The sequence below is a fragment of the Leptonychotes weddellii genome, chromosome 13, assembly GCF_054177405.1.
Source record: "Leptonychotes weddellii isolate Sample4059 chromosome 13, ASM5417740v2, whole genome shotgun sequence".
NCBI lineage: Eukaryota > Metazoa > Chordata > Mammalia > Carnivora > Phocidae > Leptonychotes > Leptonychotes weddellii.
The window spans coordinates 47,639,138-47,658,635 of NC_138381.1; the positions used below are offsets into that span (position 1 = coordinate 47,639,138).

Sequence of the window (19,498 nt, forward strand, 5' to 3'; positions counted from 1 at the left end):
AAATATGAGAAACTTTAGCTCACATTTATGAACATACTGGGTTTGGTATTTGGATAAAGGAAAATGTTTTGGGAGGGATAAAGTTAGGGAAGGTAAAAATATAAATTCCAATAAGGTAATTTTTCTATCAGGTATATAAAGTAGCTAATAGATTTACATGACTAAAGGGAATTCTATGACTAATAACAAGTAATATATAACTTTTCTTCACTGCAGCATTAACCTAAAAGATATATTCAAAACTTTTCCATCAAAATGGCATTTAATTAAAAATAGAGCATATGAATTTATGTTGCACTGCATTGTATAATGAAATCAAATTAAAAGTCAAGTTCTGTACATCTTTCTGAATTCAGAGTTTCCTGGAAGAAGAACTTGAAATTCAGGGAAATTTGACTTTAGTAAGATAAGCTTACTAAAAAACTAAAATGATTTCTAGATTTTTTAAAAAACTTTTTTGAAATAACTTTGTATTTACAGAAGAGTTAGATAGTATAGAGAGTTTGCATATACTCTGTACCCAGCTTCCTCTATTAATATCTTCTATAACTATCAAGTATTTATCCAAACTAAGAAATTAACATTGGTACAATACTATTAACAAAACTGTGGACTTTATTTACATTTCACCAGCTTTTTTTACTAATTAGTTTTCTATTCCAGGATCAAATCCAGAATACCACATTGCATTTAGAGATTTCTAGATTTTTGGTATTTTATATTTCATATTTTCCATATTTTTTATAATGCCCATCTTGATTCTGATTATTCAAGGTTATTCCTTTTGAATTTGAAGAGGCTATTATCTGTAAAGAAGCAATATGAATCCATTTTTTCATCTATATCTCTTACATAAATGATCATGTTTCTCAATATAAATTTGCTGAATAGATTAATGTTGTGGAAATTAAAAGCAAAAATAAATCAGAATTGAGTTGTTAAACTACTGAGCTATTTAGGACTTGGATTTAATTAAAATAATTTTTTTCAACAGAATTTTAATTTGAAGGTTATTCTGCCGGGTTTAAAAGAAGACACACAGATTTTAAAAATTAGATTACTACCAGGTAATATTTTAAATATTCCTAATATTTACCTTTAAAATAATAATCTTATTATAAAATATAAGATGAAGTGTTTTTTGGCTTGGTTATGGTGTAAGTCTTGAAAATACATTTGAATGTCAAAGCACTGACAGAAATGACTAATTGAAAAAACAGGAAAATGTGTAAGAAGACATTAGTGAAGTTCTAAAAATAATCAGGAGAAAAGTGTGAATGTTGAGAATGTATTAGGGAACAACTCTTAAGAGATACACTAATCAGGCTTATATTAGAACTGGACCTGTCTTTAACTTTCCCTGTATAACTGTAAATGTTTCATATCTTATGAAAAGTTTCTCATGCATTTATGTTAACTTGATAATGACTTATCAACTTCGTAATAAAGTTACGTTAAAGTAACACAGGGTAGGAAATGCTGGCTATTTGAGAGGCAGTCTGTCATATAGGTTCAAAGAATACATTCTGATATTATCTCTTCTGGGTTTGAATTTAAGCTGACACTTAATAGCTAGGTAAACTTGTCCTGTCCCTCAGTTTCCTCATGTGTAAAATGAAATAATATCTACTTTCTCACAGTTGTTGTGAGGATCGAATGAGTTAATATAGGTAACCCTCACTTTGCAAGATTTTGTGGTAACTGAATGGAGGACGACACAGTTCCAATATGCATGAGTTCTCGTTAACACAGTACTGTGCAAAGTGAGAACTGCATGTGCTTGTAAAACACAACAGTGCTTGGTATGTCAGTTTTAGCTCTGTTATTAATAATACTATAATCATACCTTTGTCCACATATGACCTTTTGTACTGTTTTTAAATGAAATGATACATAGTAGCTATGTCCTTTCACAAATTCAAGTTGTTTGGTTTCTCTCAAGCACAGATTGATAAAAGATGTCAAAATTAGCACATTGGTAGAAGTATAAGAATAAAATTGTTGAGGCACCTGGCTGGCTCAGTTAGAAGAGCATGTGGTTCTTGAATCTCGGGGTCATGAGTTTGAGCCCCACGTTGAGTGTAGAGATTACTTACATACATACTTAAATACACACAGAAGCAAACTTAAAAATTATTACATACTAATAAACACAATGCTTTTATTTTAGAGGTTAGATAAAAGGTATAGATTTGGGTAGTGAAATTCTTAATAACCAGGTAGTTTGACATTGTTTTGAATTTGAGAATGAAAATTGTAAAGTAGGAGGTAGCATGGTATAATGATAATTGTCAAGAGGTTTCAGATTACTCAGGACATTAACCTGAGCCTGCCACTTACTAGTCATATGACCTGGACAAGATACTTAATCTCTCTGAATTTGTTTCCTCATTTACAAAATGAGGATGGTAATATTACCCTCTTCATTAAGATCATTGTGAAGATTATATAGTGCTTAAAACTTGACATGTTGCTTGGCATGCAGTAAAAAGTAAATAATAACTAATGTTACTATAAAGTAAGTAACTGTTCAGTAACTGAATTTTTGTTACTAGCATTTAGCATAAATTGTATTTAAAAATATCAGTGTTTATAGAGCACATCAAGGCATATTGCTATAGAAGTGTGAACTCTGATTAAACTTAGAGGAAACTTGTGTAGCTTGCTTATAACATCAAAGTCGTGGGCAATCAAACAAGTAAATTATTTGGTTATATCATGACATGCACTGATCCTTTGAACACTTACCTAAAATGTGTGTTTTCTCTTAACATATTTTTGAGAAATCAGTCATTGTGTAAAGTTAAAGTGAATAAATAAAAAAGTATTTTTAAAAAACTTTTCTTCTTGAATACTTTTTTCCAGGATCTCTTTTAAGGTTTTACACCTTGAGGTGATTTCTAGCATTAGTTACAATAATGTCATAGCTTGTTGGGTAAAATTAAGTCTAGACATCAAACATTTTACTCAGTTGAGACAAATCTGGTCATTTATAGAATCTGTGCATTTTAGAGATAGAAATGGTTAAACGTGGGTATTGCTTATTTTTTTCCTTTCTTAGCATTAAGATACTAAAACTTGAAATGTTAAAAGCTTTTTTTCCTTGCTGTTTCAATATTTCAGTCTTAGAAACTTGTATCTGTATTTCATTATATAATTCTCTGGTAGGTCCCCCTCATCGATTGAAAGTGAAACCTGATTCTGAAATTTTAGTTATAGAAAATGGAACAGCTTTCCCATTTCAGGTAGAAATTTTGGATGAATCAGACAATATAACAACACAACCAAAATTGATTGTTCATTGTAAGGTAAGTTATTGTAAGATAAAAATACGTAGATTTTATTTTGAGTAATCTGGTAGTAAATGGACATAACTATCTCTTAGCTACTTTATAGTGAGGCTTATATCGTATTTAGATCTTTAATGATTAGTCCATGGAGAAACTTGTGGGTATTTCATTGCCTATACTTTTTGGCCAGTAAAGGCATCATCTATACCAAGTTTCATAAAGAAATTCATAGAACATTCCTCCTCCTTTCTTGATCCATTTCCCTCAATTTAGCTGAAGTATTTATGAATATAATGATAGAAATGTCTTTTAGGGTTAAGGATGAGTAGACAAATGAAGGTAAGTAAAAGAGCACAAAAAGGAAAGGAAAACCCAAATACACAAAGTTAAAAAAAAAAAAACAGTGGTTGAGGAAGTTGGTGTTTCAGAAGACATAAATTTTAGAATTATAAAAAATTACTCTTCATTCAGAATTTGTCTAGAATATTGGTGAATTCTATTTTATTTTTTCCAGTTTATAGCCAGAAATAGTAGCTGTAGTGGATTATTTGAAAATTTAACAATTATTGAATAATTTGTTACATTTGATTGGGGTCTTAAATTATTTTGTATGTTTTCAAAAGTTCTTAGGTGCTCCAAATCTTCCCATCTACGTTGTAGATTGTAGCAGTTCTGGAACCAGTATTTTAACAGGATCTGCAATTCAAGTACAGAACATTAAAAAAGACCAGACTCTTAAAGCAAAAATTGAAATACCTGTAAGTTGTTATTCATTGATTTTATATTGTTTTCCTACAAATCTTTCATAACAGCTTTATAGTATTTTATGTAACATTTGACTTTTAAAAATGAGGTATCTGTGGTTCTTTTAGCTAAAGTAAAAAAAGGCAACATGAAATGGTATAGTAACATTTTGTATTAGTAATTTTCTTAATTAACCCTTTTATAGGGGCACCTGGGTGGCTCAATTGGTTAAACGTCCAATTCTTAGTTTTGTCTCAGATCATGATTGTGGGATCCTGGGATCAAGCACCGCATCAGGCTCCATGCTCAGTGTGGAGTCTGCTTGAGATTCTCTCTCTCTCTCTTTTCCCCTCCCACTCATGCTGTCTCTCTCACTCTCTAAAATAAATACATAAAATCTTTTTTAAAATGTGGCATTTATATGTCAGTTTTATTTATTTATTTTAAAGATTTTATTTATTTGACAGAGAGATAGACAGAAGAGCACAAGCAGAGGGAGTGGCAGAAGGGAGAGGGAGAAGCAGGCTCTGCACTGAGCAGGGAACCCGATGTGGGACTCGATCCCAGGACCCTGAGATCATGACCTGAGCCGAAGGCAGACGCTTAACCATCTGAGCCACCCAGGCGCCCTCAGTTTTATTTTTTTGTTTCTTATAGTTTATACTGTTTCTTAGAAAGTCTGGTAAACCACCACTGAAGGACATATAAACAATTTATATGTATAATTTAAAAAATAAATATGTGATTAGTATTTTCATATAAAGAGATTTCTGTGGTTACGTACTAGTAGGATACTTGTTACTGGATAAATACATCATGGTGGAAGGTGAAGCCAGCCTGGAGGAGGGCAAGCAGTTGTTGTGAGCAGTTGCTCTCCTAAGATTGCAAAATGGGACAACAAATACTTAAGGAAAATATTTAAATGTAATTTCTCCATTATTGATATGGTAGATGATGAATAACCTAACCTAACCAGTTGGTTAACTGATGCTTTCCTACTAATTATACATCAGTTAACATACCTTGAGCTTCAAAAGGGTAAAAGACAGCTTTTATTTTTTTTCACTAGAATGAGATGACTCTTGACTTCATTCCACTTCTTATCAAGCTGCTTATATTGATAACCTTCAAATCCCTCTTACGCACTTTTTTTTTGTTATGCATTTTTTAAATTCAGTAATGTGGGCAACTTGTTTTTGAGCATACTCTCTTGCAAAAGATCAGGAAGATTCAGGAAGGAAAGACTTAGAGTTAGGGAGGAATCTGGGTTTGGAAGCAAAGAGTAGTGAGCATCAGGAATTACGTAAATTCTATAGAGCAGTGACAGGCGGAAGACCGAGAATCTAGATCAATTAGGACAAAGATCAAAGTATACCTTAAAATACGCAGTTAGAAAATGTTAATCCAAAGGCAGCAACTGGAGTTTGAATCAGGTAAATGCAATATGGTTATTTATCAATAAGGGTGGGTTATTTACCTAATATTTGGTGAGGTAGGAATTTTATGAAAGTCATCAGTCATGTAGATGGGCTTAGATAGGAATGTTTGCAACTGGATAACAAAGGAGAAATGGGCTAAATAGATGTAAAGGTATTTTAGGCTTAGGCTTATTTTGAATTTTGTGTATCCCGTGGAATGCACTATAACCTAGATTATGAAATAATGTAATGTTTTAATTTTTTATGCCTTTAAATTCAATTTAGTATAATACAGCTCATCCTTACTAATATGTGGGACATTGACGTGCCCATAATAAATTATAAATGTGCCAGCTCATCTTTCAGGGCATCTACAGTCCTCATTTAGCTATAAAGAGCCTTATTCACTTACCCTAATGTATTGTTTCAGTGTAAATAGTATATTTTATGTCAACTATTTGTCTCTGATTTTATGGGAAGTTCTTAATTTCTTACATCTTTATTCTTATTAATAGATGCTAGTTACTGAATCTGTCTGAATCTGTCATGTGATTCCAAAGAAGAGGAAGAGAATCATTTTAAATCCAAATATGCTAGTTTTTGGCTTTAAGTATGTGGCTTATGGGGGCACCTGGGTGGCTCAGTTGTTAAGCGTCTGCCTTCAGCTTAGGTCATGATCTCAGGGTCCTGGGATCAAGCCCCAGGTTGGACTCCCTGCTCTGTGGGAAGCCTGCTTCTCCCTCTCCCACTCCCCCTGCTTGTGTTCCCACTCTTGCTGTCTCTCTCTCTCCGTCAAAATAAATAAATAAAATCTTAAAAAAGAAAAAAAGAATGTGGCTTATGCTTACAACTTGATAGTATAATATTAATAGTATAGTGTCTTCTTAATGCCAAAACCTATGAACGTTGACAGCGTGTATAAGATGATCTTCCATAGTATTGGAAGTAAATCCTTAAGCAATGTAGAAGACTCACCATTAAAGCCCAAAAATAGGGGGAGCCTGGGTGGCTCAGTCGTTAAGCGTCTGCCTTCGGCTCAGGTCATGATCCCAGAGCCCTGGGATCGAGCCCCACATCGGGCTCCCAGCTCAGCGGGAAGCCTGCTTCTCCCTCTGCCACTCCACCTGCTTGTGTGCCCTCTCTTGCTATGTCTCTCTCTGTCAAATAAATAAATAAATAAATAATCTTTAAAAAAATAAATAAAGCCCAAAAATAATTTTCAAAATGTGCAGATGTCATTCAATATATTTTTGTGTTTTTCTCTTTCCCTAGAGTTGTAAAGATGTGGCACCCGTGGAGAAGACTATTAAGTTGCTTCCTAGTAGCCATGTTGCAAGATTACAGATATTCAGTGTGGAAGGACAAAAGGCAATCCAGATCAAACATCAGGATGAGGTTAATTGGATAGCAGGCGATATTATGCATAATCTTATTTTTCAAATGTATGACGAAGGAGAAAGAGAAATTCATATAACATCAACTTTAGCAGATAAAATTAAAGTAAGTATCTCAGATTAGTTATCTGAAGAATTTTGTTCATTTTATGATCGATTGTAAGACTCTGAATAAGAAGTATTATAGGGTAGCTTCTAAGAAGAAGCTTATCACAGAAAAATAATATTGTTATTTAAAATTCCAGGCTAAATAAGAATTCGTTTCATGCTCTAGATTGAAATGTGAATGATTCATATGCGACAAAGTCATACTTAGAAAAATGATTTTGACACTTAACAAAATGCCAAAGATTGGAATTCTCTTCTCATTATGCACTTGCTGACCAACTGTATTTCTGCAGTCACAGTCAAGATCATCTTACCAAAGCAATGTATTTGTAACTGTTCTGAAGGCACTAAACAAAAAGTCTGTTAAAGGCAAATGGTGAAACATTACTGTTTTAACTACAGGTCCCTAATTTGACCATTTGAAATTGGCATACCACTCTCTAAAAGCATGATCTTAGAAAACAGTTTTGTAGATTCTCAGTAGCTTCATATGGTCCTCATCAATCTGCTGTAATTTAAATTCAGCATTAGTACCTTGTTAGGGTGAATCTATATATAGAAACTTAACATCTCTTAGGAAAACCAAATCAAAATACATACTTATCACCTAAGGTAGACCTCTCTAGTACTCTTCTTATGATTGATTAAAGGAATAGTTGGCATTCTGTGCTTACTCTTTTCAAGGTCAGTCAGTTCTGTAATGAAACGCATGCATTTCTTAAAATCACTGTGCCAGATAAAAAGGTGCAATAAAAATCACAGGGCTCATGGGGAAAATGGGAATTAGAGGCACAGTACTCAAACTTTATCAGTCACCTATTTAAAAAAAGATAGGAAACTAATAAAGTAGCACCAAAAATAGTAAAAATAACACATATTAAATGATTAAGAAGTCCATAAACACTACAATAATATGTCAGTTTACTTTGTGGAAGTGAGTACAGGAAAGGTTGCAGCTTGTGAGTTACTGTGAAGTTGTGGAAACTGCACTAAATGTGGCCATGTATATGGCTCAATATACATAATCACCCAAGGTGGCTGGTAGGTTTGAGTTGTGTCGTTTGTGTATTTCCATGGATTGGTTTAGCTGGGTACAGTTTTCCATGTTCACATACTGTTTTCATGGATGATATTGTGCATTAGCAAAAGTAAAATTTCTTCGTACTCAAACTGTTCCCTAATATTTTAATAGCATTGCAACAAATTTGCATTTTCAAACCAAGCAGTATAGCAGAACTAACTGTACTTTTTTCCTTGACGCCCATAGAGAAAAAACTCAAATCTTATGTGAGAAAAAAATGTTTAAAAAATTCACTGTTCTTTAAGTCAGTTAGAGACAAAACATCCCCCCTTTTCTGGAAAGCCAACATTTGCACACCCTTATATAAGGGGGTCCCAATTAACTAAATTTGTAGAGTTGCTGTGTGGGACAGGAGGTAGAAATTATTTCTTTGTACTATTTTATCCTGTAGCCATCTGGAGTTTCCAGATATAGGATCTGATATTTTAAAAGAATTTTGTTCAACAGGGTTTAGCTGATCTTATTTTTAACTCTTACTTGAAATATTCCTTGCCCCAGCCGGTTTAGTTTTTCCCTCTCTATTGAGGGACTGGAGGATTGATAGAGACCTAACCCTGATCCTTCTTGGAAGGGGAGGCAAGCCATTTTTACCTATATCAGCAGATGTGAAGTTGAGTGGTTTAAAAGTGGTACTAGGAACCCGGCTTCTGAACTGGTTCCTTGCTTTCTCATAGTTAGGTTCCCACATTCTAGCTTCTTATCAAGGTTAAGAAGAAACTTTGAGTGGAGAGCCTCCACCTGTATATAACTTCTTTTTGCCATTCTCTAAGCATGTGACCAGCATTTGACATATTTTGCTTCAAATTTAGTAGTTATATATTTGTTGGGTTACAAAGATTTTTAAACATGCAACTCTTTATTGGCAATAAAATATTAAATACTACTCTTTTGTTAAATGTATAATCATTAATGTGATTTTGTGGTCTTCAGAGAATTCTCCAATATTGAAGAAAGTGAACCCTATCTGAGCTGGGAATCCATTGAAGGGATAACACAGCTAAAGTGAGGGAAGAAAAGCCTTTTTGAAAAGTGTAAATTCTGCTTCTTCCATTATGTAAAAAAAAAAAAAGTGTATATATACACACACATATATATGTAAAGAATAAAACATGGTTTAAAAGATAAAAAGGTAACTAAGATTAGAACAGCATAAACTAGGGTCAAAATATTAGAATATCAATGATTTAAGAATCACAACTATGGAAGGCTAAAAAAGTTGAACTAAAAATTCTTACATAGAAAGGATTGGAAGTTTAAAAGTAGGATAGAGTAAGATACTCAACTTAAAAAAGGGATCAAGTAACAATATATGGAATGCAGGAGATGAAAAAATAGAGCTAAAAGCATCCAAGAATGAATGAAGACCAAAAGGTGGCCAGAATGGTAGTTAAGTAAACATAACTTGTTTTCTCATCTTGCTGAATAGGCATTAACCTACATCTTATTCAAAGCCCATATTAATAAATTTCTTTTAACAAACAATTTGAATATCACCTCCCAGAATTGATCATATGATTTGATCTGTATGGTATTTTATTTTTTTTAGAGTGCCCACATGAGCAGTGGGGTGGGGGGTATAGAGGGAGAGAGAATCTTAAGCAGGTTCCATGCTCATACAGTGGGACGTGAGGCTCAATCTCACGACCCTGAGATCACAACCTGAGCTGAAATCAAGAGTTGGACGCTTAACTGACTAAGCCACCCAGACCCCTGATTCTGCTTTTTGTTTATTCATTTGGTTGGATGATTTTTTTGTTTTGTTTTTTTGGATGCTACTTATGAGTGGAATCATACGGTATTTTTCTTTCTCAGTTTTATTTCACTCAGTATAATACTCTCCAGGTCCATCCATGTCTCAGATGGCACAATCTCATCCTTTTTTATAGCTGTGTAATATTCTGTTGTATATATACACCATATTTTCCTTGTCATTTGTCTATTGACGGACACTTAGGTTGCTTCCATATCCTGGCATAGTAAATAATGTTGCAGTAAACCTAGGGTGCATATGTTTTTTCAAATTAGTGTTTCATTTTCTTTGGGTAAATACTCAGTGGAATTATGGGATCATATGGTAGTTCTGTGTTTAATTTTTTGAGGAACCGTCATACCGTTTTTTTGCAGTGGCTGCACCAGTGTACATTCCCACCAGCTGCACAAGGATTCTTTTTCTCCACGTGCTCGGCAACACTTGTTATAACTTGTGTTTTTTATTTTAGTCATTCTGACAAGTGTAGAGTGATACCTCATTGTGGTTTTGATTTGCATTTCTTTGATGATGAATGATGTTGCACATTTTTTCATGTGTCTCTTGGCCATCTGTGTCTTCTTTGGAGAGATACATATTCAGGTCTTGTGCCCATTTTTTAATCAGACTGGGGTTTTTTTGGTGTTTTTATGCATTCTTTATGTATTTTGGATACTAACCCTTTATCGGATATGTCATTTGCAAGTGTCTTTTCTTACTCAATAGGTTGTCTTTTTGCTTTGTTGATGGTTTCCTTTGCTATGCAAAATCTTTTTATTTTGATGTAGTCCCAATGTTTATTTTTGCTTTTGTTTCCCAGGTCTTAGAAGACAAATCTAGAAATATGTTGCTTTGGCCAATTTCAGAGAAATTACTGCCTGTGTTCTCTATTAGGATTTTTATGGTTTCAGGTCTCACATGTAGGTCTTTAATCCAATTTGAGTTTATTTTTGTGTATGATGTTAGAGAATGGTCCAGTTTCAAAAAAAAAGTCCAGTTTCATTCTTTTACATGTAGCTGTCCAGTTTTCCCGGCACCATTTATTGAAAAGATTATCTTTTCCCATTGTATATTCTTACCTCCTTTGTCATAGATTGGGTTTATTTCTGGGGTCTTTATTCTCTTCCATTGATCTATGTGTTTATTTTTGTGCCAGTACCATACTGTTTTGATTACCTCAGCTTTGTAGTATGTCTTAAAATCTGGTATTGTGATACCTCCAGCCTTGTTGTTCCTTCCCAGGATTGCTTTGGCTACTCCAGGTCTTCTGTGGTACCATTACAAATTTTAGTGTTAATTTGTTCTAGTTTTGTGGAAAATGCTGTTGGTATTTTGGTAGGGAATGCATTGACTGTACATTTCTTTGGGTATTATCGACATTTTAACAATATGAATTCTTCCACTTCATGGGCATGAAATATCTTTCCATTTGTGTCATCTTTAATTTCTTTCATTAGTGTTTTATGGTTTCTGGAGTTATCAACCAAGTTTATTCGTGTTTTATTCTTTTTGGTGCAGTTGTAAATGGTGCTTTTTAAATTTCTCTTTCTATACTTATTACTTTCTATACTTATTACTTTCTATACTTATTACTACCAATTTCTGGGTATATCCTGCCACTTCACTGAATTCTTTTATTCTGGTTTTTCAGTGGCATCTTTAGAAAGGAAGAAACTTCTTAATCTTACTAATATATAAACCACCACCATTTGTGTTCATAAAGGGACTTTTTCCTTGGAGGTGGGGAAGATGAGTTTATAACTTAACTTTGATTCTTCAGTAAGATAAGTGGCAGTAGGAGGACATTAGACTAAGCTTTATATTTTTCTTAGATAATATAATTTTTCTTTTAGGTTAATTGGACTCCTGAGATTAACAAAGAACACTTGCTACAGGGTCTGCTTCCTGATGTACAAGTACCAACATCTGTGAAAGATATGCGTTATTGCCAGGTTTCATTCCAAGATGATCATGTGTCTTTGGAAAGTGCATTTACAGTAAGGTTTGTGAGCATATTATATTTTGAGGTATTTCAGAATTCGGCATATGATAACAAAAAGGCTTTTCTCCAAAGCACACTAGTGAAAGTTGTTTTTAATGTAGAAAATAATTGCAATTTCTGTGAAATATGGTATGTTGTCTTTGGAATAAAACTTGACTGGAGAGAGTGACTAATTCATCAGTCTTTCACCTCTTTGGTTAAGTTCATTCCTAAGTATTTTATTCTTTTATATATCTTGTGCTTAACTGGCTCTCTGGTATCTGTGAGAACTAGAACTGTCATTAAAGGAAAGCCCTCCTAGTGCAGGCAGCAGTGAAAACGCCTGTAAAATGACAGACGTGAAAAACATAAAAGATAGAGTGTGATCAGTCAGTGTGTTCACAGGGAATAATTCTTTCATTGCCTAGTGATGATTTTTAAACCTGTGTCCAAACAGACCTAATACGTATTACTGAAAGAAAAGGGAAAGATTTATGTGAATATATATATAAAAATCTTTCATCCTGGCCCGTCAGTTCCTTGCTCAACTTGTTCCAGTAACCTCATTCTCACTTGAATTCTTCCATCCATTTTTATAGTATTTCCAGGCTCCATATTTGAGATAATTTTTTTTTGAGAGAGAGAGAGCATGCACGCAAGTCAGGGGTAGGGGCAGAGAGAGAATCCCAAGCAGTCTGCACACCCAGCGCAGAGCCCGATGTGGGGTTTGATCTCACAATCCCGAGATCATGACCCTAGCTGAAGTCAGGAGTTGGTCGCTCAACCAACTGAGCCATCCAGACGCCCCTGAGATAAAATTTTTAGATATACTACTCTCCACCCACAGCCAGATCTCTTGATGATGAGTTATTCTTACCTGCCTTTTCTTTCTCAATTCTCTTGTCCTAATTCCTTTTAATCTAGCATAGATGCTATGATGTAACACTTCTTTGCAAGCTGTCTTTCTCGGTTTCCATTTGGGTTAATAGTGTGATGTTCTATAAATTGAGGTATTTGGAGGAGTGTTGTTGTATTCAAGTTTTAGAAAACGAGTGTTAAATATATATATATGTTACTCTTTAGCATATTTTTCTCTACAATCAGTGGTATAACTAGAGCCTTTTAACTTGTTAACTCATTTCAGACCACTTCCTGATGAACCTAAACATCTAAAATGTGAGTTAAAAGGAGGAAAAACAGTACAGATGGGCCAAGAGCTTCAAGGAGAAATAGGTTAGTATGGTCTGCTTTTTTCTTTAAAATACTTCTATAATACGTGCTTACATTTGTGTTTTGGCATATGTGATCTGAAAGGAAACTTTGGTTTTATATACATTTATTGTTTTAAAAACCACTGTTGGAAAAGATTGCTATATTTTCTGCCTAGGCTGACAACTTTAAAATCAGTTTGGCACGGGCGCCTGGGTAGCTCAGATGGTTAAGCGTCTGCCTTTGGTTCAGGTCATGATCTCAGGGTCTACTGTTCCCCCTGCTTGTGCTCTCTCGCTCTCTCTGTCAAATAAATAAAATCTTAAAAAAAAGAAAGAAAAAAAATCAGTTTGGCAAAAAGAGTTTCATGGAAAAATAACTGGCTTTTGTTAGAAGTAATAATAGTTAATATTAAAAGTAAAGTAAATGTATCAATGGATTCATATCAATAATCAATGGATTATTTTTCTTGTATCTAGACTATTACATAATACTAAATTATTTTCTTCAAATTTTGATGGTAGAAAATCTGATTAACATCAACACCATGTTAAATATAAATATATAAACGTACTTAAGTAGATTATTGATTTTTTTGGTGGTGATTATAAAAGAAGCAAGTATGATTACTTTTTACAAAATAATACATAAGAGAACAAAGTTAGTGGTTTTCTAAGCATAATTTTAAGTGTATAAATGTATTTATAGATGTTTATATCTTTTATTAAAAGATAACAGTTTAATTTTAAGCTGTCCTTTTTTATATAGTTGTAATAGTTACAGATCAGTATGGAAATCAGATTCAGGCATTTTCACCAAGTTCTTTATCTGCCTTGGGAATTGCTGGGATTGGACTTGATAGCTCTCATTTGAAAACTACCTTTCAGGTATGGCTTCTTTTCATAGCAGTTGGCTTATACCATTGTTTTACAATTAACAAAATTTGGGAAAAACTAAAATAACTAAAAGAAGTTTGATTTTTGTGTTTACAATGCAAAATCATAAAAGGCATTATAAAGGTTTTGTAATGACAAACTTTGAACATACACAAAAAATAGAATAGCATAAATAATTCCCATGTTCCCATCACTCAGCCTCAATAATCGTCACTTTCACCTTTACTATTAATCATTTTGAAGCAAATTCCATACATTATATCATTTTATCCATAAATATTTTAATATGTATATAGAAGGAGTTTTTCATAATTAGTAAAATTTAGTAGTGCTTACATCCTGCATTAAATAGGATGCTGGGGGAAAAAACTAATTGGGCAGGTTTGTAGCTGTGCAGTTAATTGAGATTAGCTTGAAAAATAAGAACCTCAGTGTAATTATTTCAGTTTAAAAGAAGCAAGCAAATATGATGTATTCTTCTTGGAGAGATCAAAGACAAATTTTGGGGAAATTTTCACTTTCTTTGCCTAGGCTGACATAACTTTAAAATCGGTTTGGACTGATTTCAGTTTGGACTGAATGTTGGGCCTTCAAGGAACCTTCCAGGCCAGAGTAGATGAAAGAGGAGGAATTCTAAGGCCAAGTGAAGTTGAATCCATTTAGAGCACTTAATGCTTTTTTAAAACTCTTATTACTTTTAGAGCCTCCATTACAGTTTTTAACTTGACAAAGTAATCACAAGCCTCTTTGTTGCCCTTCCTTATTATAGTTTCTATTCTCACTAATATGTTCGACACAACTCAGTATATCTTAGGAGTGCTGAATAACTTTTCATGATGTTTTGTTTACTTTACAAAGATAATGTTTAGTGTTTGACTTTCAGGTTCTTCCATTATTTATTTTCACCCTATGTATATCCGAAATCAGAAGATAACTATGTTTTGCTGTTATGCATGAACAATCTCTACTTTATGCATAGACACCCATATTCATTCAGTAATTTCTCCTAAATTGTAACCTGCCTTCCTACATTTGCAATTTTCCCCATCTGTTAGGGTCCTATCAGCATGTTAACATGCTGTCATATCTTTCATCTTAAAAAACAAATTACCACTTCCCCCTCCCATACCAACCAGAGCATCCTTTGGCCCTAATTCCCCGTTCATCTATTGCTCTATTTCTCTTCTTTCTATAGTATATCTCCTTGGAAGAGTTGTACATACTCAGTTCCCGACCCCACATCCTTTTTTTTCATTCTCAGGCAAGCCACTCTCATCATATTTTTTTTGCTCTGTTTCACCTGACCAAATACATTGTCAATTTTCCATTCTCATTTCTATCAGCATTTTAAACTATAAATTTAGACTTCCATTTCCTCAGTATGGCCTAAAATATCCTAAAGTATTATACCGAAGCATAATCTCACACCTTTCTCCTCCCATAGCTCATTCTTCAGCCAAGGTGACTTACTTTCTTCCTATTGTCATTTTACAACAGATGTATACTATCTTGACTCAGTTTCAAACACTTTCCCCAGTCTCTACAGAAAGAAAATGGAACCTTTTATTTTAAAACTATTTTTTTAAAAATAGTGGTTTGGCGGGGGGGGGGAATAAAAAGTAGTTTTAATATGTCATCATCCCTTCAAATTATTTCTGCATTTACATAAATGTACTGCCATTCTGAAGTACATTCCTTTGATAATTTCAGCATTAGACCTTAGAGAGTGCCTTTCAGAATTTTATATTTGATTCTGTTTGGAATCATCTACAATTTGTAAATACATATACAAATTTAATTTTCAAGATTGGAAGTAAAACCGAGATAACTTCCAAGATGACTTAAAGAAGAAATCATGTCTTCAAAAGAGCTGTTGGTATTTGACTAATAAATGTGGAATTCTAGGTTAGACTTTACATATTTTCAGTTTTCAGTATGTTTTACTAATGAATATTTAATTTGTTTTCCAAATATTGAAAAATTCTTTGCTTATTGGGGTTTGGATAGAAATTAATTTTAAATTATTTTTGCAATGTCTTTGTACAGAAAATATTCTGCAAACAGTTGTTTGAGAATGTAAAACATGAAATTTTAACTCTGATTTTTAAAATCTGATGGAATAGATTTGTACTCATAGAAATTTAAGATGACAAAATTATTAAGGGTAATTGTTAAAATGTGAATGGTATAAGTGCTTCTGCCAGTATGGAATTAGTTATTATCATTAGATCACATTGTGGAAATTACAGGCTAGATTCCCATTAATAAGATGTGAACCAGAGATTGAGCAGTAACAAATCAAAGCCCCTACCTTCTTGGAGATCACCTTATAATGGGAAGAGTGGTAAGAAATGAGTGATAAGAAAAAAAATAAAATGGGGTAATGGAAACAGTGCCATTATATAGGGTGGTCAGAGAAGACCCCTTTGATCATGGTATCCTATATGAGAGACCTAAAGAAAAGCCATGTAGATTGGTAAAGAATCTTGCAAACATCAGGAAAGAACAAGTGCAAAGGGTATTGGGTAAGCACTTGCTTTGCTGTTTGGGTAGTAAAAAGGAGACCATGTAAATAAGAGGGAAATTAGGAAAAAATAAGGTAAAAGGACATAGCCAGAACCTTTTAGAGCTCTCCCTCGCAAAAAAAAAAATTCAGTTTCTCTTCTAAAGGAAATGAATTTCATAGTGTATTAGTATGTGTGCAAGTTATTTGTCATTGTTCTATGCAGAAGCATATCTATATGCACATGGGTAAATGACATTTTTTTTTTCTTTTTGAAAATTAAGCATAATATCCTATCTTTTCTTGATGTACTTTTCTTCACTAGGAAAATACACAAAGTATAAGTGTAAAAGGCATCAAGTTTATTCCAGGCCCTCCTGGAAATAAGGATCTTTGTTTTACTTGGCGTGAATTTTCTGACTTTATTCGAGTGCAGCTAATTTCTGGACCACCAGCAAAACTTCTTCTTATAGACTGGCCAGAATTAAAGGAGGTAAGTAACTCTGCCTTGTTTGAAAGAATTTACTATCATATGGCTTATTACTTTCAGATTATCGGTGGATCAGAATAGATATGTTTTATTGTTGAAATAATAACATAGCAATAGTAATAAAAGGACAAAGTAATATGATTCTTAATAATTCATTATTTAATTCATTACTTGTGTCCTCATTTGTTAAAAAATAGTGTAATAACATCATGATGAGTACTATGTAATGTACAGAACTGTTGAATCACTCTGTTGTATACCTGAAATTAATACAACACTGTATGTTAATTTTACTGGAATGATTGACACCTTAAAAATTTTATTACAGGGGCACCTGGGTGGCTCAGTCCTTAAGCATCTGCCTTCAGCTCAGATCATGATCCCAGGGTCCTGGGATCGAGCCCCATGTCTGGCTCCCTGCTCAGTGGGGAGCCTGCTTCTCCCTCTCCCTCAGCCACTCCTCCTGCTTATGCACTCTCTTTCTCTCTGTCAAATAAAATCTTTTAAAAAATTTAAAAAAATTTATTACAGAAATTTTCAAACACGTGTAAAAGTGAAAATAGCATAATGAATCCCAAGTTTCAACGGTTACTATTTTTTCCCAATTTTGTTTCATTGTTCTGTCTTACTGTCTTAAATGTTTTCTCTGGAGTTTGAAAAAGCATATTAGATATCAAGTAATTATATGCATAAAAACCTTGGTATGCCTTCCTATGCAGGTAGTTAAATCTTAAATACTGATCTTGCAAATGTCTGTTAAGTATATTGAGTTTTTACTAAATGTTTACACTTCTGATTTTTAAAACGTTTAGATTTTGGTATTCAGTTTTGGTCTAACAGAGCTTTACCTGTTGATATGATAGCTTACATTATTTTCTAAAGGAGAATGAGTTTATATCACCATGGTAATGGATGAAATTATAATGTTAAAGGAGCAGATCCTCTAACAGAAGTTTATGTTACCTGTGCCTTAGTTTGAAATTGCCCTTTTTGATTTGTGAGTTTAAAATAAGATAAACAAGTGATGACAGTGAGCTTTAAAATATTTTTCTGTAATACTGTCTTGACTGAGAAGTTTTACCGAAAAGCCAGTGCATTTATTTTTATCTGGGAGCATTTATACTACATAAGTTAATGTATTCTTTGTGCCCAGTGATGTTAAAGGATTTGTTGGTTTATTATGTTATGAAATAATTGTTTACTTTTGAGGTGGAAAAAATGTTGGCATGTTCATCTTTTAATATGACTTTGTGTTGGGGAATGTAAAAAATGATAGCTTAACTCAAATTTCTTAGAAGATTAATTTGTAGATACCATAGAAATCCAGAAGTTGTTAAAACAAACTGATTTCTCATTCTGTTAGAGATATCGTTATATGTAGATAAGGCTGTAAAAGTAATAATTGAATATCTAATATTCCTAAAATTTCCTAATTAATTCTTGACCGACCTTCCCCCTAACAATCTGAAGTGCAAAAGGGGAACTGATTTAATACCTAACTGATAAATAGAAAAAAATATGTAAATGTTACATTAACATACGCATCTATTCTCATTTAATCTTAACATGATGTATTATTATCATTCTTATTTTATAAATGAAGAAACAAATCCTGAAACATTAAATTACATGCAAGTACTAATGTAATGCCCTGGCAGAGGGCAGATTCGTATTTATAAACATTTGATTTTGGATACTCTTTCCACTTTTTCCGAGATAATTTTGTAAGAGCTTAGGCTACAGGTTATTTATTAAAGAATATTCTTTAAAAGTAGTTACTTTTTGATGGGTAGACAGTTAATGTGATTAGAAATAAAGTGCAATGCAATAAACAAAAAAGTACAAACAATAAAGTTTGCATTTGGAAACTGTCATCAATTTTTTAAATTCAGGCTTTTAATAAACTTTGGCAGACGCAATATAGGCAACTGTAGCCCTGTAAACTTTGTGATGGCCAAGCATTTTAACCAAACTAGTCTCAAGGGTATTTTTTTTAAAAAATTAAGTCCTGTCTGAAACACATTATTAATTTTTTTCCCACTCTTGGCAACTTCCTAACATTATTATTTTTTTTTTTTTAAAGATTTTATTTATTTGACAAAGAGGCACAGCGAGAGAGGGAACACAAGCAGGGGGAGTGGGAGAGGGAGAAGCTGGTTTCCCTCGGAGCAGGGAGTGGGACGCGGGGCTCGATCCCAGGACCCTGGGATCATGACGCGGGGCTCGATCCCAGGACCCTGGGATCATGACCTGAGCCAAAGGCAGACGCTTAACGACTGAGCCACCCAGGCGCCCCTCCTAACATTATTATTGATAACCAACTACCTCCAGTAAAGTGGGGTTGGAGGAAGCAGAGGGAACATTGATAGGAGAGAGAGATGATAAATCAGCTTTACGTTATTGCTCATCCATTCTCTCCCATCTCTTCTTTTTTTTTTAACTTTTAAAATCTGACACATTAGATTGGAACTTTATCAGGTTACTTGCTAGACAATGTGTTTCCTTTGATATGTTCAGTATTAATAGGTCAACAGGCCAATTCCCAGAATTACACAAGCCTTACATAAAGGAGGGAAAAAGCAAGAGGTGTTTTAAACCAACTAGACAGTGTAGATTATCTGCTACTAGTCTGGTTTA

At 33.5% G+C, this 19,498-nt stretch overlaps 1 protein-coding gene across 1 annotated transcript in view; it reads left to right on the forward strand.

The window, feature by feature from the left end:
- Nucleotides 1–19,498, forward strand: part of SMCHD1 (structural maintenance of chromosomes flexible hinge domain containing 1) — a 125,506-nt gene that overhangs the window by 62,446 nt on the left and 43,562 nt on the right. The window contains exons 22-29 of the mRNA XM_081802545.1: nucleotides 995–1,067; nucleotides 3,169–3,308; nucleotides 3,914–4,048; nucleotides 6,725–6,952; nucleotides 11,636–11,784; nucleotides 12,908–12,996; nucleotides 13,741–13,859; nucleotides 16,697–16,864. Of these exons, the coding sequence (XP_081658671.1) occupies nucleotides 995–1,067; nucleotides 3,169–3,308; nucleotides 3,914–4,048; nucleotides 6,725–6,952; nucleotides 11,636–11,784; nucleotides 12,908–12,996; nucleotides 13,741–13,859; nucleotides 16,697–16,864 (1,101 nt within the window). The remainder of the gene's footprint in view (nucleotides 1–994; nucleotides 1,068–3,168; nucleotides 3,309–3,913; nucleotides 4,049–6,724; nucleotides 6,953–11,635; nucleotides 11,785–12,907; nucleotides 12,997–13,740; nucleotides 13,860–16,696; nucleotides 16,865–19,498) is intronic.